This window comes from Macrotis lagotis, chromosome X, assembly GCF_037893015.1.
Source record: "Macrotis lagotis isolate mMagLag1 chromosome X, bilby.v1.9.chrom.fasta, whole genome shotgun sequence".
In the NCBI taxonomy this organism is placed as follows: domain Eukaryota; kingdom Metazoa; phylum Chordata; class Mammalia; order Peramelemorphia; family Peramelidae; genus Macrotis; species Macrotis lagotis.
Window position 1 is genome coordinate 663,481,452 of NC_133666.1, and position 23,438 is coordinate 663,504,889.

The window sequence follows — 23,438 nt, forward strand, 5'->3', positions numbered from 1 at the left end:
TTCAGGAAAAGGGTATATCTTTTCTTGCATTTGTATATACAAGACAAATAAAACACCAAACACTCTGAGCCAGATAAATATTTGCTGACCAGTTGATCAAGGCACATACCTCAAGATGAATAGGTCAATGGTGGAATTATTGGCGATGGTCACATAAGCATTGACCACCTCTCCTTGTTTGACAGGTTTTGATGGCAGCCAGATGACTACGTTGTTGTCCAGTCGTAATTCACTAAGCTGAAAATTCTCCTGGGTTTGATAAAGGCCAATGGTACCAATCCTTTGCAAGTGGGACATGGTTTCATCCAGTCCATCTTTCCCTGGGCGGATGGCATTGCCTTTCCTTACATCCCCAGTTGTGCATTCTCCTTTCTCATCTCCTGGTTGAATTGTGTAATATAGTTCCACAGAACATCCTTCCAATTGACCTACAGACTTTTTCCGCCCAGCAGCCACTGCGGGAGGGTTGAACCAACTGGGTAAGAATTCCAATTCTGCAACACACAGTCCAAGATCACCTGCCAGGCGGCAGCTGCCTCTCACCTCTCTGGTTTCCCTGAAGGCAAATACTCTAAGACAGGGAAGTCTTTCTTCAGAGCTGTAGTCATCCCAATCCCGACCCACAATGTAGAAAAGGATTTGGACTTTGGGTCGGTTCAAGTAGATCTTATCACTCATGATGTATGTTTTCAGTTTCCAGTTAAAGGTAAACCTGTTAGATCCTAAAAAATTGGAAGTCATCATTAATTCCTGGGGCACAACTTTTTCTACAGAAAAAGGTCCATAGCTAGCATTCAACACAGGAGGCTTCTTCGCTTTGTATGTAAAGAATGACTCAACTCTGGACTGCAAACTGGAATTCCTCATAAAGTCCTGGTGGGTTTCTTTAAGGAAAAATGATGTCTCAGCACTAAGGATATGATAGCTCACAGGTAGATATGTTGGTAATGAGGAAAATCTTGGTCCATTGTCCGTGACCCCTCGGCCCTCTATCACTAATTTAAAAAAAAAGAGAAAAGAAGGGAAAAACAAAGAAAAATGATTAGTATGTTCTTGAGAAGCTGATAGGTCAACAAATAATGTACACATAAGAAATGGAAATTCTGAACTTGACACATTTTGGAATATTGCGTCTTGTTCTGGCATTACTCAGAGAATTACAACCTGTGATTTGCTGAAGAAATATTGATTGTCACTTAACCCTGATTGCCTCCCCCTCCCCCCCCCCCAAATACTAATTGTTTCCCAGGCAGGCTGCATATAAAAATGAGTTCATGTTTGTATTAATATAACTTGTAAGTATTTAAAACATGAAAATATATTCATTTGATGCATTGCGGTTCTATGGTTCCTTGGCTTATCTATTTTTGGTTTTATTTCTGTTTATCTAGAATGCAAAATAGGGCAAAAAGATCAATTGTTTTTAATAGAAGCAGCTATAAACGGCAATGGGTAAAGTTCTGGATTTGGATTACTGAAGACCTGAGACCAAATCTGACTTGAGATATTTAGTGTGTAATCCTGTGTGACTGAATGAGATAAAACTTGTCAAAAGCACTTAGTGGGCAGCCAGTGGTGCAGAGGATAGAGAACTGGTCCTAGAGTCAGCAGGACTTGATTCAAATTTGGACTTGAACAATTACTAACTATGAGATCTTGGACAAATCACTTAAACTCTAAAAACAAAAATTTAAAAAGCAGTTAGCCCAGTACCTGGCATATAATAAGCATTGCATAAAGATTTGTTCTCTTCCCCTTCCCTTCCTTCTCCCTGAAGCAAGAGGAGAAGAATATCTGATATTGGCTTCAATTTCATTATCGGTAAAATAAGGATACCCTAGTACTTACTTCCTAAGAGTTTTGTAAGGATAAGATTAGATATTACTTGTAAACTACTTTGCAAACTTGAAAGCATTATATAAATGGTAACTCTTATTGAGTCTTCTGAAATGTCACGGACTAATAGAGTTTAAAGTTGGCAGGAACATAAGAGACCATCTGACCCAATTCCTTCTTTTTATAGTTGAAGAAACTGAGTCTCAAACTAAGTCACTTGTCCAAGCTGATGCAGCTAATATCATTTTGTGAACTGGAACTCAGATCTTCTTGACTTCCCATCCATCAATCTATTCACTACACCATCTAAGCTCTCTATCAAATCTTTCTAGCAATCCAGGGCCTGGCATCTCTGCCCTAGTCATGCCTCATGATATCCCTTTCATCTTTTTGGATCTGCTAACCTTGAAGTAGTCATATCATGATACCTTATGGGGCTATTGTGGACTGCTTTCTCATGTTGTCATTGTCTAATGACCATCTTGTCTGTGATTCTCTAGGACATCCCTTACTATTCATTTAATCTTTGAATGGGAGACTTCAGTTGCTGTCCCATTGTATGACCGATATTTTGCTAATAAATCATGTTCACTCATCATATTCTGTTGCATATATCCAGTTAAGCCGAATGATTTTCCTTTAAACATAGAAAATCAAAAGGGTGATCACTTTTAGCACTGACCAGTCTATCTTACTCTTTTATAAAGCCCTGAGATTTCCAGTAATGGATGCTCACAGTAATATAATGTATTGTGCACTGTGTAGAATACTGGACTTGGACATGGAGCGAGGAAGAGTTGAATTCAAATCCTACCTTTAGGCATTTATTAGCTGTGTGACCTTGGGCAAATCACTTAATTTCTCTAGTCTGGCTTAAATTTCTTTGTCTATAAAATAGGGATTATGATAATATATACAAAGTACATTATAAATCTTAAAGTACTATATAAATAATAGCTATTATATTATTATCATTTTGCAACTATTCTTCCAAAGAATTTATATCCTCTACTTCATCTAGGGAAGAGGCATTTATTCAGTTCTTATTAGATTGTAATCTGACACATCTGTTGTTTTCACTCTCAAATAACTCTCTTCATTTAAAGCTGGAGAGAGATTGTCTCAGAACCTCATTTTGAACAGATTTCAAAGTCCTGGTCAATCCAGTCCACTAAAGATGAACATTCCATAGAGACATAGGATATCATAGTAAAAGAATTGGCTTCAATCCCACACAAACCCTGAGTCTCAAAGAATTAGAAAGGTCCTTAGAGACCATCCAGTCCAAAAATTTCATTATAATCAACAGTGGGATGTACTTATGAGTATCTAAGACTTTGGTCCTAATTTGAAATGCAGATTTTTCACTACATTTAAAGCCAAACAAAAGGGATGGCAACCATCCTAGTCAGTTAACAAGGATTGGTTACTACATCTTAACAAAATGTGGAATGTGGAAATATAGACATACCAAACAGGGAAGCATAAAAGGGGAAGGAGGATTAGTGTAGCTGAAGAACCAAACCAAAAAACAAACAAAGCAGACAAAGAAAACAAACAAATAAACAAAATGCCCTACTCATTAGATTTAAAAATAGAGAAGCTCAGTTTGAACCTTGGTTTGCTAACCAAGTGACTTTAGTTAAGTAACTTCTCCAGACGGTTGCATTAGACAATCTCCTAAAGTCCCTAAACTCTCAAAAACCAGTGAACACAGGAAAAGATTTGATTACTTTCTAATAATAGCAAAGGTTTGTGTAATACTTCTATTTTTTGCAAAGCACTTTCCATGTTAACTCAATGAGTCCTTACAGCAATTGTGTGAGGTAGGTGCTGCTATCATTCCCATTTTATAGATAAGTAACCACTCATTGTCCCCATTTTACATATAAGAAATAACTTATTAGCCTTATTTTATAGCTAAGGAACTAATATTCCCCATTTTACAGATAAGGGATTACTGTCCCCCTTTTATAGATAAGGCACTACTTATCGTCCTCCTTTTACAAATAAGGAACACTATTGTCCTCATTTTATAGATATGCAACTCTTATTGTCCCCATTTTACAGATATGGAACATCAGTTTTCCTCATTTTGTAGATAAGACTTACTGACCCATTTTACAGATAAGGAACAGCTATCTCCTTTTATAGATAAGGATCTATTTATTGTCCCTATTTTACAAATTAGAAAAAAAATGACTATTATTCTCATTGTATAGATAAGGAACTAATGATTGTTTCCCTTTTACAGATAAGGGACAAGGATCCTTTTTTTAACTAAGGAAGTACTTATGGTCCCTGGTTTACAAATAAGGAACAATGATTCTCCTCATTTTATAGATAAGCAACTGTTATTTTGCCTGATTTACAAACAAGGAACAACTGCTATCCTCATTTTATAGATAAGCAACTATTATTGTCCCCATGTTACAGATATGGAACAACTGTTATCCTCATTTTATAGATAAGGAACTATTTATTGTCCCCCTCTTATAACAAAGGGACTGATTATTGTTCCTGTTTTATAGATAGGGACAGCCATCCCCCTTTATAGATAAGGAAATACTTATCATCCTGTTTTACAGATGAGGAAGAAGTAGTTTAGGTGACTTGCACAGGGTCACACAGTTGCCTTTATATGCCCTTGAGTGACTCCTGGGAAGACCTCTATTCTGTCTGGGATGCTCATAAGTTAAGGTGACCCACTTAGATAAAGTTCACCCAAGAGACCATCTCTTGGACTTTTCTGTTCAGAAAGGCTCCAGAAAACACGCACCAAACCTTCATTCCCAGGCTGGGAGAGAGCCTGGGTAGCTCTTTTCTTTGCTCCCCTCTTTTCCCTTCTTACACACTTCCCTCCTGCCCCTCCCTTTAATCTCAGCATGTACAAACTATTCAGCATATTGGTTAAGCTTCATTCAGTTCCAACTATGGAAACTCTGCTAATCATTTTCACTGCGGGGAGACTGGCTTGGAGATCAAAGTTAGCTGCTGAGCCACAGCCAAAGAGCCTCTGTGCTAAAGATTGCTTTTTCAAAGGAAGAACATTCTTCCTCATCCACAATCCAGAAAGCTTGTTCTGGGGTCACTAATTATGAGACTGTGTCTGTACCTCTCTAGTTAAGGTTGGGTTAGCACCTTCATTTTGACCATTTATTTTCAGGGCCGTAGTAAAACTCAAGTCCAAGCGACTTTTCCAAGATTAAACTTGCCAGACAATGTTAAACACTTACTGCCTATTAACCTCCCCTGTAAAAAGTCCTTACTTCTTAAATGTTGGTGTAATGCTTTTTAGCAATGGTGAGAACTTTGTATCATTCATTCTTTCCAGGTATTGATAACCTGGCACCTGGGCAGCTGAGTGATGTGGTGGATAAAACACTAGCCTTGGAATTGGAAGGATGGGAGCTGGAATCCAACCTCAGACATTTAACTTTTACTAGCTTGGTGACCTGGGGCAAATCACTTGACCCTGATTGCCATGCATTCAGAGTCATCTCAGTCATCCTGACTCTGAAGGAGAAAGCAAGGCTGGTGACATAGTACAGTCCCCCCTCACTCAAATCCAATACTTGTGCTTGCCATGGCATCACCTCCCTTATGCCATGGTCTTCTTCAAAAATGAAGGACAAACATTATTATTATAACTTGGCACCTATCAATTTTTAAAAACATGTATAACTGTAATAAACTGATAAACCAATACTTTCAATATAATTCTCTCATTTTGTAATATTAGGATTTTTATTTTATGTATTTATAACATGATTCTGAGACAGGATCCACAAGCTATACCAGAATGCTAAAGTGGACTAGAACATAGAAAGGATGAAGAATCCCTGATTCATTCACTCATTCCTTCATTGCTTCACTCATTGCTTCCCTTAAAAGACCATCAGAAAATTGATACATGTAACATGTTTGGGTTTCCCCCCCTATATTCTCTCTCCCAATCTGCTCTGTCTCTCAAAAGGAATGCTTCAAAACATAAAGTCTGGGGAGTGCTTAATCCTAAGGCTCTTTGGTCCAAGGAGATTTCAAACTTTTTTAGTAAGTGTAGCTTATGGAGGATCAAGGTTTTTGTAATGTCACTCATTGCTTCTTTTGACTGTCATAAGCACTTCTTGTCATGTTTTCCTAGCCCCTTTCACAGCTAAGCTCAAATTCCAACTGCCCACATAATGTTTATTTTGATGATACCCTTTTTTTTGCTTTAAACATTTGCTAGGCATGGATAAAATGGCATGAATGAAAGAACTCCTGTCCTCAAAGTGCTTACACTCTATGAAGGGAATGATATAAATGTGTATTATAACAAATCCATTACATATATAAATATACATATATTTGAAGGTATACACTATATTCAAAATGGACATATAAATTATATAAACTAATTTTATAAATTATATATACAAATTTGTATTTATTAATATAAATTATATAAACATATATATATAAACTGTACATTAAATAAAATAATTTGTATACATTTTGTATTTATTCATTTATTTATCTGTGTAAATAGGATAAAATCCATTCATTCCTAAGAGTCATGCTTTTTTTTTTTTGCAGGGAGGGCAAAGAGAATTAGGAATTTTAAGTTCTTTGATGAAGTAAATTCTTGGGTAAAGAAATTTCCTTAGTCATTGCAGATCTGTATCCATGTGGTTCTGGGCAAATCACTCTACTTCTCTGTGTCTTCTTTTCCTCATTTGTAAAGATGGGGGTATTGACAGTCACACTCCTGCTTCACAGATGTTAGCAAGGAAAAAAAAAAACATTTTTAAACCTTAAGGTACAATCCAGATGTAAGAGGTAATTAATAAGTATGAGAAAAAACCAACAGCAACACAAAGCAACCACCTTTAACAATGGTGGCTATTTCCAGTAAACTCCATTTCCTTCTGGCAGTGCAAATGCTTGCCAGGAGTCTAATTGCCTTGTAAAAACTTAATTGTCCTCACACCATAAATAATCAATATCAGTCAGTGTAGTAAATGACTCCTGGCGATGAGCAGGCAAGATTTCTTATATCCTATCAGTTCAATTTAACTTACAATGTACATTAGAATAAGCACCATGGAGAGGGAAGCGAGCTTGGGTTTTGGTTTCAGGAAGACATGGGTTCAAATTTGCCTCTGATACATTCAGGGCTCTATGTCTCTAACTCATCTCAACAACTGTGAGATGCATAGAAGATGCCAACCTATAGTGGGAGTGGGAGAGAGAGAGAGAGAGAGAGAGAGAGAGAGAGAGAGAGAGAGAAGAAAATCAGGAAGACATGAAGGCAGGAAGGGAGGGGGGGAAAAGAGAAAGGAAGAGAAAGAAGAAAATGAAGAGGAAAGAGAAAGGAGAAAAGGAAGGAGAATGAGGAGGAGGAGAGAAGGAGGGAGGAAGGAAGACACATCTATGATTTCCAACAAAAGAAGAAGCTGGTGAATTCACTTGACCTTAGGACTTCTGAGCTGCAATGGACAGATAATATTTGTAAAGGACTTCACAAACCTCAGAGTGCTCCATAAATACTAGCTGCTCTTATTGGGGAAGTCACATAAGGTCTCTGATGTTCAGTTTCCATCTAAGTAAAATGAAAAACTTGGATCAGATGGCCTTCAAGGTCCCATCTATCTCCAGATCTATAGGCCTATGACCTAAGTAAGGCAAGAAAATACAAAGGAAGCTTTATAAGGTAGTTGAACTATAGGGTCAGGAGATAGCGGTAGTAGTGGGATTCAGTCAGTTCACACCAGTTCAACAGAATCAATACCTAATTTTATGGTGAGTTCAGTGAACTGGTTGTGAAAATGGCATTTGTCATCAGGGCCCTCCCTAAGGTGGGTGCCTGGGCAGTTGCCCAATGTGGACATCACAAATTTCCATTCCTTACTCTTTTGTAACGATCATCTGGGCAAACTATATTTCCAAGCACCTTTAGTTAAGTTCATTCTGTCCAGAGATGAAAAAAAAAGGTGGAACTATGCTTATAATATTTATGTATTCATTTCTTAAAACTCATTACACCTTTGAAGAAATACTAGATTTTAATTCCCTCATTTTTGTTACTTCAGTAAACAAACATATAACATAAAGAGAAAAAGTGCTAAACAAGCAGGGGATGTCATTTGTTTCCACTTTGTGACATACCCCAAATTCCCCTGAGATAACATGAGTGTGCTGGTGTTCCCTGAACTGTAAAACCAATAGGAAACTGGGATATAAGGAACCAATAGAAATATATATATATTTAAAGGATTATCTTGTCAACCATTTCAAAGAAAAATAACGGTTAGAATAGGTAGAATGAGTTTGGTTCTGCATATGTTCTAACATTGGCAGCTGTGGTCACATGGCTGCTTTCACTCCATAAGGATATGTTTGCTTCTTGTGAGTAATATAACATACAAAATCTAATTTTGTGTGCCCCTTTTACTGTTCTTATTGAGAATGAAAGGCATGAAATATTAAACTACCTTTCAGTATATCTTTTTATATACTTAAAATGGTCATCAGGACAAGGAACCAAGTCTTAATTTATTTAAATCCCACCACTGGACAGTGGGTATGGGGGAAGTCATTCTGGGTGGGGGGGGTAGCAATGTTTACAAAGATGTCTGGGCTATAATAATAAGGTTGAACAGTGGGCATCAAAGTGACTAGAATGGTTGTTTAAAAGAGGGATAGGAGATGAGACCTGTAAGATCAACTTGAGGGGAGGATGAAATTTATGCTGCTGATAATATGTAGACACTTAAGGTTTCTTAACAGTCCAGTGATACCTATAAAATAAGGCACTTTGGCAAGATTAACCTCAAGGTAATACTTAGCATTTGTTGGAGGAGAAAAAGGGAAGAAAGGGAGCGGCAGAATCAAGAGGGAAGAATGAAGGCAGGGACTCACTTGAACTCTCCCCCGACCCCCACACAATAACTTTAAATAATGACTAAACATATTTTAGAGCAGCAGAACCCATAAATGGTGGAGTGAAACAATTTTCCAGCCCAAGACAACTTAAAAGGCTGCCAGAAAAGATATGTCACACCTAGGTGAGATAGGAACAGAGTCTAGCTCAGGTGATGCCAGTGTAGCCCCAGCCCCAGTGCAGCCCCAGCCCCAATACAGCCCCATCGCCGATGCAGCCCCAGCCCCAGTGCAACCCTAGCCAACCAGGAGCAGATCCTGGGAGCCACTGAATCATCAGGGCCATCAGCTACTTCCAGATCTCTCAGTCCACAGACTGCAAGTGGGCAAAACTATTGTCAAAAAAGGAAATTACTGGGGGCCTTTTTGCTATTATTAAGTCAGGACTGGATGGCTTTGCCCATAATTGGATCCTGGGAGGCAGTTCCAGGGTGAGGAGTAGCACTAGCTACAGAGCTCACAGTTCCAGGAAGAAAAGAGTCCTTGTGGTCACTCAAACACCAGAGCACAGATGAGAACAATAAATAGCTCTTACAGCTCATACCACCTTGGAAGTACTGAAAACTTGCAGGTCCCTAGAAGTATCTCTGAAAACAGTTACAAAAGCTCCTTAAGTTTGGGACAGTGTGCCTTCCACCCTGGAAACAGAACCCTACGTTAACAGAGTTTAAAGTCAAATAATAGTCTGGGGAAAAGAGCAAAAAAGAAAAAAAAACTCTGACCCTAGAAAGGTACTATGGTGACAAGAAAGATGAAAATATACACTTGGAAGATTACAAAGTCAAAGCTCCTACATCCAAAGCCTCCAAGAAAAATATGTATTGGTCTCAGGCCATAGAAGAGCTTAAGAAGGATTTTGAAAATATAGTAAGAGAGGTAGAGGAAAAAAAATGGGAAGAGAAATTAGAATGATGGAAGAAAGAGGTTAGAAGAAGGGAGGCAGGCTTATAAGGTCTAGCTGAGTGATTGATAATCAAGCTCAGATCAGACTTTAGAGAGGCCTACATGTTTAGACTGCACAGTCATGGATTGTGAGATTTAGAGATTGTGAGTTTTAGGTTTTGGGGAAGAATCCTCAGAGATCATTCAGTGCAACCCTCATAATTTTAAAGTCAAGGAAACAGACTCCAAGAAGGAAAGTCAAGGGAATTCATCAATTTATCATTTTTAAGCAATGACTAGGAACTGGGGAGACAAAGGCAAAAGACAATGCCTTGGAAGAACTGCCAATCTAATGGGGGAAACAACAAACAAACAAGAATGTGCCATTAAGTTAACAAAAGAATATATAGGAGGACAGTTGGTGGTACAACAGATAGAGCACTGATCTTGGATTCAGGAGGATGAGAGTTGGAATTTGGTCTCAGATACTTGACTCTTACTAGCTGTATGACTTTGGGTGAGTCACTTAACCCTGATTACCCCATATCCAGGGCCACCTCCAGTCATTCTAAGTCATATCTGGCCACTGGACCCAGATGGCTCTGGAGGAGAAGGTGAAGTCAAAGACCTAGCAGAGCTTCCCTTCTCTCAGATATGTGCTTGTAATGGCATCATCTCCTTGATGTTGTGGCCTTCTTCAAAAAATGAAAGAAAAAAACAACAAAACAAATAGGAAATAGTACACAGTGGGATTGCACTCCCATGAAGAGGGATGAGTAAAGACTTCTTTTTTTTTTATCTGAGACTCAATGACACAGAATCATAGAACCAAAGGATGTACTCTGGAAGGGATTCCTATAGTCATTTATTCCAATGTCCTCATTTTGCAGAAAAGGAAACCGAGACCAAGAGAGGCTCAAAGTCACAAAGATTGTGTTAAAGATTCAGACCAAATACCTTTGATTTTAAAATCATTAGATGATCCACTTGGGATTCAAATGTAGTTATTCCCCTGAGTACAAATCCAGAATTGTTTTCCACTGTATCTTAGCTATCAATTCTCCCACCAACTTAAGGGAGTGAGCTCATCCATATCCCTTAGGAGATCTGGGGTTAGAGAGGAGATCCCTGAATGAAGTGAAGCATATCATCTCTGGGGTAAGCTGCTTCCTTGCCAGTGACCTCAAGCCAAATTCAGCATCCAGTTCATTAAGACTTGCTGCAGTTTAATGCAGCCCTGTGGACATCTGGGTAGCAAACCAACAACAGATTCATTTATCACATCTATTCTTCCCCTCTCTTATCAAGGCTTTGTCTTTCTTTATTGCCATTTACCCATCAGTGTTTGGGGTGTTATTTATTGCATCAGCTGTCCACGTCTTCCACGGAAATTGAGTTTTTGAGATTCTGAGATTGTGGATTGGAAACATGAAAGTCATATAATCCAAATGGAATAAAACTGGCAGAAAATGACCCTTCCCCCCTCTTCCTCTCAGCAAGAAGATGGGAGAGAGTCTTGCCAGGACAGAAGTAAAAGTAGAAATGAACTAGGATGTTGAATTTGAAAAGTGTCAAATATGAATCCTGAAATAACATAAGAGAGATAAAAGATGGCATTCAGGCAACTTTCCATATGCATTCATTAATGCTTAAGCATTTAATAAATGAAGCTCTTACCGCATGATGATCACTATGCTAAGCATTTTATAAATATTATCTTATTTGAGTCTCACAACTACTCTGGGATGTAGGTGTTCTTATCTCCATATTAAATATTAGGGAACTGAGGCATATGGAGATTAAACAACTTGCTCAGGGTCACATAGTTAGTATCTGAGGCTGAATTTGAACTCAGATCTTCATGACTTTAGGTTCAGCCCTTTATCCACTGAGTCCCCTTCCTTTGTCCTGAATGAATGAATGATTTATGCAAAAAAAATGAAGAGCATGTTTTTAGCATTTCTTATGCGTCACACAAAACTACAACAAAGACAGCTTCTGTTGTTAAGGACTGAAACTCAAACTCAGCTAAGTTAAGTGATATGACTACAGTAACACAAGTGGAAGGTCCAGATGTGAAAGAAACATTCAGGTCTATTCCAGTTCTAAGTCCAACCCTCTAGGCACCTTTTAGAGTTAATTAAATGTGTAAAAGGTTTCTGATCTCATTAATAATGTGCTGTCATTTTCATTTTTCAAGACATTGACCATTCATATAAGCATTTCAGTGCTAAAATGGAGAGAGAAATTTTTTTATACAAAAAAATGAGAGTATATAAGCTATGGCTTTTCTTATAGATGAACAGTTTGGTGACTAAAAAGTGTAGACCAAGAACTTTGCTTTAATAAATATTGCTTAAATGTCATATATATATAAAGAAACACAGATTTCAATTGGGCTATTATCACTTGGGGCTGAAAATGAATGGTGTCTTGAATATAAAAGCTTAAATCACCTTGTGAGGAATGAAGTGAACCATGAAGTGGCTTTATAGGGGAAGAAAAATAAGTTTATTTAAACATTGATTAAATGTGAGTATTAAAAAAAACCCCATAGTTTTCAATGGCATATTGGAAGAACACTTCTTAGGAACTGACAAATAGGGTACTAAAGTTCCTAAATTCATTTAATATTAAGTCAAAATAGGGTAAAATTCAAAAAATTAAAAATCATACCACTATTTGGAAAAGGAGAGCTGATTAAATAAGGACTGTTGATTTTAGAGGGGAGATCTGGTGAATTTTTGCTTCATAAGTGGAAGCAAATTCACTGATTACTCAGAGCTCTGATTTCAGCAGTTGAAAATGTTAATGAAGACATTAAAGAAGCCTTATCTGAGTGGTCAAGAATGATCTGGAGAGGGCAGCTAGGTGGTGCAGTAGATAGAGCCCCAGACATGGAGTGAGGAGGACCTGGTTCAAATTTGGCCTAAGACATTTAATATGTGACCTTGGGCAAGTCACTTAACCCCATTGCCTTGCAAAAACAAAAGCAAACTAAAAAAAAAATGAACTGAGAGTAATAATTTAACTGGGGGGGGGGGGAGAAAAGCAGCTCTGTTGAAGTTAACCTGACCTACTGACAGAAGGCTTTACCTACAAGATTCCTCAGCTGTTCAAGAAAGACTGGAACTTAGGGAGAGAGCTGGATGAGAGTTTCAGTATTATCCACTGACCTTGAATGTCACCAAGATAAAATGAGAGCTGAAGCCTCTCCAGAGTACTCATTTCAATAGAGGGAACTATAAACTGCTCTGATTTAAGAGAGAAAAGAAGGGGATAGTCAAGTTTTGTAGGAGCTAGTTTCCTATATAAGAAGAGGAAGTGAGATTGAATTTGGATGGTGTTTTATCTGGTGAGTAAAGAACTGATTGGGCTCACCTTCGTTGTCGAGAGAGAACCAGTCTGGTTTTTAATTAGAAGTCATGTTCTATCAATTTGATATTCTGACTATGCATAAAGGCAGTTTATGTAGGGATTTGTCAGTCAACAAATGTGATTCATTTATTATGAGCTAGGTACTGGGGATGCAATTCAGAAACATTTTGTTTACTGTCTTTTAAACTACAACCAAGTTATAAGATTTTTTGAGGAGATATTACTCTATTCTTACAATTTTCTCTCTAATGTTTACTTCCATTTATTCTATATGTATGTTAAATTTTCTCATTTAGGTATATACTATGTCTCCCAAAGGAAGATAAGCACCTTATGACCAAGGACTGTGTGTGTGTATGTGTGTGTGTGCGTGTGTGCGTGTGTGTGTGTGTGTGTGTTTTCTTTGAATCCATAGCCCTTAGCACAGTGCCTGGATAATAGTAAGTGCATAATAGATGCATCAATCAATAAACTTTTATTACGCATCTAGTATGTACCAATGAATTCTTGTTGACAGATTGATATCCAGATATTTCCATTTCTTTCCTTAAAGAAAATATTAATGCACAATGTACATACATGAGGTTTTGGTCTTGTATGCAAGTCTCTGGCTTCTGCCATTTCCTACTCTTGTACCATATTTTCAAAAATCTAATGTTCACTCATAAGCTCAAAACTGTGATCCTATTTTTCTGTCCATTGATCTACCATTAGTACTAGTGCAGAAAGTCCTGCACATATCTAGGGGATTTTTTATATTCAGGTTTGTTGACCAAGAATTTTTCACCCACTGGCTAGCCAGTAAATTGTGAATGATTCTTTTAGTGCTTAGCAAGACTGGTCCTCAGAAAAGAGCCATAGTCTTTGGCTAGGACCATGATGCAGAAGATTTTGACAAGACGAGGAGAAAGTTTTGGTGAGAAACCAAAAATCACAAGGGGAGGACTTTATTCATCATTTTGAGAGTTCTCTCTCCATTGAGTCTCCAGGGTCAGTTATCTCAAATTCATGCCTATGATATCAGACACCTGTTAACACAGAAACTTGACTCATCCATGATTCCTACAGTGAAACCCAGATTGTACTTTTCTTTCAAGTCATAGCTACTCATTTGTAACACAAGCTGGCAGTGGGTATTTTGGATTCCCTCCCCCTACACACCCCCATTTGATATTTATTAACTTTCTCAAGATATAGATTGTCTTTCTTTGCTAAATGTGGTTCATTGTTTCTTTCTCCCTGAAACAAAAGGCACCTTGATAAATGGATTATTTGGTTTCAATGGAATTTCTGAACAAACCCCTGTATCCTTTCTTGAAATTGCATATTGCTGGGTTGCTATTTCCTAACAGTAAAACTCTCAGTGAAGAGAGCAGGTACTTATATGTCTTTGAGAGCCCCACTGGGGATATTTTCCCTCTTTCTCTTCAAGAAAAGTCTACAATTGTTGTCAGATGCTACTCAATCAGCTTTCTAATACCACACCAATAAGTTCTATATTTAAAAATCAGCTTTGGAAAAAATACAGAATACCTCATTTACATGCACAAGCTCCCCATATATGAGATAGCTAAAAGCAGCATGGAGGAGATTTATCAGTCTACATATATATACTACCCAGAGGCAAAGCTATATAAATGAAAAGGTTTTTTTTAAGTCCGTTATTTGTATTTACCAAATTTTGCAACTCGGCAAATGCTTTTTACCATTTTCCAATGTAGATTTGTGTTTCTTTTCAGAACTCATCTAAAATAAGCCATTCAGAAAGGGAATTTTTGAAGCAAAATAAATAATATTGCTTTTTTTTAAACATAAGAACTCTTCATTGCATAGGTATTTACAATATGAAATTACAGACCAACATAACTCCATCAATACAGCAAGGAAACACAGTGTTATGATATTTTTTGGTACTTTAGAAATGGAGAAAAGGAAAAAAATAATCCAACTCAAACTTTAGGAGGAATGTAAAGAAGCTTAATGTAAGTACTAACACCAGAATTTAAATAACTGTCTTTGCTTTTTCAGTTATCATATGGTTTGAAAGCATTTAACTAGGACTATTCAGAGAATGTTGAATCCATTCATCACAGATGGTGGCATTATTTTCGATAAAACCTTACATTAATCCTCAGTCCTAATTATCTCGATTCTTGTAAATAAAAAGGAAATACCATTCCTGTCCTTTTATTCAAAAAAAATCTTTACAGTAGCTTTTTTTCGCAAGTTAAAGAAAGTTTATTTTTTATGTGATCTGCATTTTTTCCTTTCCCACTAATTAGCGATATATATATATATATATATATATATATGTATAATTTATATACATACACATACATATACACACATACTCTCTAAAGGACATTCAATCGCTTCAAGTAATTATCTTTGCTTTACTAGTTTATATCTGCATTTTTCTTTTGGTATACTAGTATGAAGGATTAAATAGAAATTATTCTCTTAATGTGAAATCTGAATGTGTAGGCAGAAAACTCTTTACTGATGATTCAGTAAAATAGAAAGAAAAAGAAATGCTCTTAAATAATTGTAATTATGATTACTTGGAGCTATGTTTTTTCATTAGTATAAAGGAGTTATTAAAACTTTCTGTGCCCAGGAGAATGGAGAGCTGGAAACAAAATAGATGCTCATTGATTATGGAAAGGCTAAACAAGCTATGGCACATGAAAATTGAGAGATAGTACTATACTATAGGGAGGTATGAATATAATGCATATAGAGAAACCTGGGAAGACTTTTTTGAATTGAACAAAAATGTAAAAAGTAGAACCAGGAATCAACTACTACAATGGTGTAAATGGAAAGAAAAAATCCCCAAACCAAAAAAATTGAAGACTGTGAAATTATAAAGACCATGTGTGGTCCTCAAAAAACTATATGAGAAGGCATCTGGCTTCCTTCTTTGCAGAGTTGGGGACCATGCTCTATTAATGCAGATCATTATAGACTCTTTGATGTGTTGCTAAGTTTTTTTGAATCATTCCCATCCAGTTCCCTATTTTTAATTCTTTGTTATACTGAATAGATCTCTGGGGGGAAGAAAGTAGACAGGAAATGTAGATGATGTAAAAACTAATAATATCAATACAAATGTTTTTTTTAAAAATGAAAGCAAGCACAAGAAAAGGCAATACTAATATATATATATATATGTATCTATAAATATATCTACACACATACACACACACATACACACACACACACACACACACACACACACATATATATATATATATATATATATATATGTATTTGTATCTATATAGTTTAAGATCAAGTAATGGGAGAAATCAGTAGCTTATATACTGAAATGTTTCCTAGAGATACAACATGAATATTTTCTTAATGAGAGATGGAATATGCTAGATTTGACAAGCACTGCAGGAAATAAAAATGAAAGCAACCATTTTGACTAAAGAGATCAAAGGTCAAAGAAAATGCTAAGTTCAAAGGAAGGATAAAAATGAGATGATGCTGGAAAGTCCAACCCGATTTTTTTTAAAGAAGTTGTTGAAACTCCTAACATGAGAAGTGGACAAAAGTTAAGATGTTGACTCTAATACAATAGGGAGATCTGTCATTTGATCTGTCATATGGAGATCTGACTGCAAAGCAGTTGGAATAATAAGAAAGTTAAAAATGCCCAGAAGTTGCTTCAGCCAGGAAACATCTCATCTCCTTGCCAAGCAGAGATAAACAGCAGCCAAAGGCAACACTGGTTTAGATTACAGGACCATTCTGCAAAATATAGAGAAGGATGGTGTAAGGCTATGAACTGTAAGCATTCAAAACAGTTGAAAGTAGTCAATGAGAAAACAAGTCTATCAAGAGTTTGGCAGGAAATCAAGCTAAAATAAATCATCTCTAAAGAATGTGTGGATGAAATTGGCAAATGAAACAAACAGATGCAAAATGGAATCAATTTTTCAGCATTTTTCTAGTTATTTATGTTTGTCATTGATGGTAAAGGAAGTACCACATTTGGACTCTACCTCTCATTACTCAATAGTCTATGTGACAGAATAGCAATGTCATTTTAAGTGATGAGTTGATAAAAATGGATAGATCTGAACAAAGTCATGCAGGTGAAATGTGTACTGGAGGATACATAATTTTAAAGACACCTGGAGTTTAATTTTCAAGTTATCTCATAGAGAATCAATTTTCAAAAGGATATAAAAGATTACAGATGGTGATTCTAACATAAGAGAGTGATCAGAGAAAGCATCCATGAAAACATATTTCTTTTCTCAAAATTATATAAACTTTATAAGAGCAATCTATGTATATACTTGAAGGGTATACTAAATAAAATCATGAGGGCACAGCAAGCTCTTGCAAATAATTTTATAATAGATTACACCTGTAGAACCAGATATCTGAGAGATTTAAGGTATATAAAAATGTCATTTTTCTATTTGTTTTTTTAACTATTTACCTTAGAAAGACAAAATGCAACTTTATACATTCTCTTCAAATATGTTATCTTCTGCTTTCTTATTTCAATGGAACTGCAATCTTATTAATGTGAATTGCCTTTCCAATCTATCCAAGTCTGTCATTATTAGATTGTTTTCTGATTCTTTTTTTTTTGGCAGTAAGAATGAATTGGGAGGGAGGGAAGGTGATAGAACATGAGTCACACTGCTAATAAGGAAATTCTACCAACCAATGTGGTTCAGCAATTCATCTACACCTTGTACTTTTATAGAATTGCCTGGATGTTGAGAGGTTTTATGACTTTCACATAGTCTCACAACTATTATGTGTTCTTAGTGGGATTTGAATACATGTCCTCTGTACTTCAGACCAACTCTTTATCCATGGTACTTGGCAATGTCCTCCAATAAATATTACATAAGGCATTCCCTCATCCCCTAACACATTGAGGGGATTTCTCTGGGCTTTTTTGGTCTTATTTAAGTATCAAGGCATCAGACATTTTACCATTTTACTCAATCCTGATGTATAACCTATCCCATTCTTTTTCAAACATATATATCTTTTTTGGCTGATTGGGTAGTTTTTGTCCTCCATTATTTAAGAAGACCAAAACGACTTCACTTTGAGACAAATGACATGTGTGTGTCCAATTGTGGCTGATTAGACCAATATGACCTTAGAATGCTCTACCACAGGTAGGGCACAAATAGTCCACCTAGGGTGGATACTCTAAACTTGTCGCATTTCCTTTGAGCTGCTTCAATTCTGCCTTGCTCAAAGAGTGCAGCCCCCTCACTGATGAGGACTATGCCATGCTGGGCAGTCCTGTGCCAGCATTTCCCATGCTGCACAATCAATTCTAATGTTCTTTTTTAGGTTTTTGCAAGGCAAACGGGGTTAAGTGACTTGTCCAAATCCACACAGCTAGGTAATTATTTTAGTGTCTGACACTGGATTTGCACCCAGATACTCCCGACTCCAGGGCCGGTTCTTTATCCACTGCACCACCTAGCCGCCCCTGTTCTAATGTTCTTAAGAGAGACATTCAGCGTATTTCAGTATCTTTGCTGATATTTTTCATGCTTCTGTTTGTGGGCAATTCACCTCCAGTAAACATACACTAAATTATACATCTCTCCATTTCCCTTGGAGTAGATTCCATTTACTGGATATATTCAATTATCAAAACAGCCCAGAAACACTATAGATGGACAGAGTTCTGAACCCAGAATTGAATCAGGAAGAAATTTAATCTTGGCCTGAAAAGGCTTCATGAATCCCTAGCGTGGAATAGAAACCAAAAGGTTAATAATATCTAGGTTTGTATTAAGGAAGACAACCTCTGGAGAGATTGGATAACATTGGGACATTCCAAATGTTTCTAATAACCAAGAATAGGAAAGCCAAGAATAGTCCAATATTAATCCTGAGTTTAAGGAGTACAGATTTCAAAAGTTTCAAAGAAAGGATAGTTATGATGAAAATTCTTCTGGGGATTCAAACCAGGAGGGATTCCATAAGCATACTGTATAAGGAAAGAAAAGATTGTTTCATTTAGTCATTCCAGTTCTTTGAGGTTTTCTTGGGAAAGATATGAGTGATTTGCCATTTCCTTCTCCAGCAAAGGAAAGATTAATGAATAATTATTTTTTAAATAAGATTCAGTGATTACAAAGAGATAGCAAACTTCAGAAGTTATGAAGATGACATGGCAGACTAAATGTATTTCCTTTTTCTTATAACTGGTAAATTAGAAGATGGTTTCCATTTTAACACTGATTGGGATAAAAGTAAACAGAACATGCTTTTCAAATTTCCAGATTCTACAAACCCGGAAGGGACACTAAGTGACATTCAAAAAGCTCTTGACAGATCAGAACACTGGCTAGAACAAATTAATAACAGAAAACTTAATAATAATAAATATAAATTCTCATATTTGGGTTAAAAATTCATAGGTGCAAACAAATAGCTGTTCACTTGAAAGAGGTCTAGTAATTTTAATGGACTGAAAAGTCAACATGAAGAAGCAGTGTGAAATAGAACTGAAAAGGCTGATTTTTAGGTAGAGACAAGTAGATTATCTAGGTACAGACAAAACATCCAGGAATACACATGCGTATAGCTCTACTGTCTTTAATCTTTAATCTGGTGATTTTCATTTACTTCTGGGTGCCATATTTTAGGAAAGGCTCTGACAAATCAGGGGGTATATAGACTAAGAACAATAGCATGATCAGAGAATTCAGATTTGGTGCTGAATCTTGAGAAACCACTAAATCCAACTATCAGATTTTTATAGATGAGTAAATTGAGTCAGGGAAAGGGACAAAGGTCTGGTGGCAAATTAAGAATGCAGATATTCTTGACTTGAAGTCTTATGTCCTCTTCCTGACATCATGTTGCTAATAAAGAGTCTCATGTCTGCCAAGTGGACTGATTTCAGGAACTAAGCAATTTAGCCTTGAAAACAGAAGACTCGACTCAGGGGGACAGGATGTATTTTTAGAGACAGCAAATGGAAGAGATTAGATACTATTCACTTCCACAGCACCATGCACATAGTAAGAAATCAATTTGCCCATATATTCAGTTCTAATCTCTCTTTGAGACTCAAACTATTCACTGATGATGCTTACCTATTTATGTCCAAAATTAGGACTTCATATATTTTCCTCAAAATTCTGCTTCTAATATCTACCATTTTGTGAAGGTACTACAGTCCTTCCAGTCACCTAAGTACATCCTCCTTACCATCTCTCATCTAATGAGTTGTCAAGTCTATTAAATTCTATCTTCAAAACATCTCTTGAATTTAGCCACTTCCATTCACTTAAACAGATACCAAGAGTAGCTTCCTTATTGGTCTCCTTGATTCTAGACTCTTCTTAGTAGACAAGTTTGAGCAATCATTTATTTTACTCTTTATGACCCCATTTGGGATTATCTTGTCAGATATACTAGAGTGGTTTTCCATTTCTTTCTTTAGATTATTTTGCAGATGAGGAAACCAAGGTACACAAGGTTAAGATTCTTTTATCAAAGCCCGAAACCTTCTGTGGTGCCTGTTGCCATCACAATAAAATAAAAATTTCTAAAATTTAAAGTCCTTTAAAATCTGAATGCGACAACAATAACAATGATAACAATTAACTATTGTTGTCACAAAATTGTTGCCACAATATTACCATACTGCTATTCTGCCCTATATTGCTAATATGGGATGGATCCATATCCTAAATTTCAAGGATTCCTACAGCATCCAAACTGAGACCAAAAGTTATTTTTACTAGATCCATCATGGAGTAATGATGGTTCTGGGAAAGGCAGTGAGAAGGGTGTCTTTTTACCATAGTCCTTTCAGCATAATCAACATAATGGGCAGATCATGCCATCATTCATTTGATGTCATGATCATGTTATTCCATGTTGGTGTTTTGCATTTCACCCATACTGCTCTCATAAATGTTCTCTAGCTGAACATGATGTTTCCCATCTCTGTATTTGTACAGTTGCTCTCCATTCCTAGAATGTGCTCCTAACCTCTGCTCAGCACTGTTTGATGTTGTTTAGTTGTTCCATCAAGTCCAACTCTTCATGAACCGCATGAACCATGGCTTTCATGGGATTTTCTTGGCAAAGATACTAGGGTGATTTGCCATTTGCTTCCCCAGTGCATTAAGGCAATCAGAAGTTAAGTGACCTGTCCATGATTATACAGTTAGTAAATGTCTGAGGCTGGATTTGAATTCAGGTCTTCTTGACTCCAGTCTTAATGCTTTATTCACTGAACCACCAAATATTACTTAGCATTGCGAACATTTTTGAAGTTCATGTCAAGTTTCACCCCCTAAAGAGCAGTCCTGAACCCTCCAAGTAATATATTAACCTTCACAATATTACTTTATATTTACCTACATGTGTATATGTCATATCTTCCCTGGAAGAAAGAAAACTACTTGAGGGCAAGGAGTGCTTCATTTTTTGTCATTATATCTTAGGATCTAACACATAGTACAATATAATATTTGTTTACTGTTAACTTGAATAACTAATATTAAATCTAGTCAAACTCAAGTTCCTAGAAACCTAGGATGACTTTAAGTTACTATTAATTTTTGAATTATCCATTTTCTTCTAACAACTATTTCAGAAAATCTTTCTAAACCATGTAATTATACTTTTCTTCCTAAAAACCTGATATGAAGGGGCAGCTAGGTAGCACAGTGGATAAAGCACCGGCCCTGGAGTCAGGAGGACCTGGGTTCAAATCCAGTCTCAGACACTTAATCATTACCTAGCTGTGTGGCCTTGGGCAAGCCACTTAACCCCATTTGCCTTACAAAAAAAACCAACTAAAAAAAACCTGATATGAGGGTATACCAGTTTAGACTTCAACAACAATGAAGATCACAAGTGGAAGAGATATTGAATTGAAATAGAAAAAGACATTTATGATGCAGAAAAAGACTGAGACTTGAGTACATCAGGAGGACTTCAAGACTATGAACTTGGTCCAGGACTCATAGCACTTCATTATCTTTGAGCCAACCCACTCAATAGGAATCTGGGAAGGGTTGAGCTGAGCACCATAAGTAATGATGGAGGAAAGTCACCTTGAAACTGAGAAGAATTGTAAAACAGAAGAAGTTGCATCTCTTCCACCCCTAGGTGATGAGCCTCAGAGTTTTGATTTTAGGAGAGTTAAATAAGAAAAGCATCTGTCAATCTGTCCTTATTGAAAAAGAGCACTGTTAACATTACAGCTGCAAAAGTGTCCCAATACCCAGTCTATCCTGAACCTGAAGGTGGTGAAGACTCTGTCCATCAAAGATTAAACTAAGAAAGTCCAGACATAACAGACTGTCACAGGCATTGGATGCTGAAGAGCCTTCTTGGCCCAGTTCAGCAAGTGAGTGATTTATTGGACCTAACATGAATGCACCCGTCGAGCAACATCTCAGGCTAGGGAGGCATCTTGGGAGGCAGATCTGCCACCAAGTGACTTTCTTAACATAACCTAGCAGGGGGATAATCCTTTCAGATGAGAGACTGTGTCTTGTCAGGAGACAGTCCAGTTCCTTCACTTCAGAGGGATTTGCCCTGATGTTATATCTCAACAAAGAGAATTCATGACAATTTGAAGAGAATTTATGAGAATGTCCATGAAAGGATAAGAGGTCCAGTGTCAGTTTTGAGTAGCCTTGGCTATGTATGTTCCCCAAAATATTTACCTACAACTGCCCATACTCAACTTTAACCCCATGGACTCTTAATGTTAATGGGAGAATGCATCCACGTTTACAAGAAATGCTTTGTAATTATTCTTCTTATTATGACATTTGTGTACTTTTTCTAAAAAGCTAAGTGAGCCTACTGGCTGAATATTAAGGGGAAGCACACAGATAGGGGGGAGCTACAGAATTAGGTAGTGAGGTACCCACAGGATTACACCCTTACATCAGTGAGAGTAGTAGCAGCCTTCCCTCTGGGGACCTGAGCTGCCAGGACTACTGTAAGTGGGAGTATTAAACTACAACTTAGTGATCACAACCTAACATTTAGCTAGTATAAACGTAGTAGATGACCATTTGTTTATTGATTGATAATTAAGTTTTTCCCTACAGGTAAAAGTCAGGATCATCATTATGATGTTTTTCCTTCATTCTCAAAAAAGACCATGACGTCAGGGTAGGTGATGACATGACAAGCACATGGATTGGATTGGAGTGAGGGGGTGCTGTGCTGAGTCACCAGCCTCACTATCTCCTCCAGAGCCATCTGGGTCCAGTGTCTAGATGTGAATCAGGAAGCTTGGAGATGACCCTGGATGTGAGATAGGCAGTGACTTGCCCAAGGTCACACAGCTAGTAAGAGTCAAGTGTCTGGGACCAGATTTGAATTCCCATCTTCTTGACTCTAAAGCCAGTGGTCTCTCCACTGTGCCAACCCAA

General features: G+C 37.0%; 1 protein-coding gene across 1 annotated transcript in view; it reads right to left on the reverse strand.

The window, feature by feature from the left end:
- The window catches only part of TMEM132C (transmembrane protein 132C), a 540,167-nt gene that overhangs the window by 329,554 nt on the left and 187,175 nt on the right, over nt 1–23,438 (reverse strand). Inside the window, exon 2 of the mRNA XM_074205334.1 lies at nt 110–995. Within this exon, the coding sequence (XP_074061435.1) occupies nt 110–995 (886 nt within the window). The remainder of the gene's footprint in view (nt 1–109; nt 996–23,438) is intronic.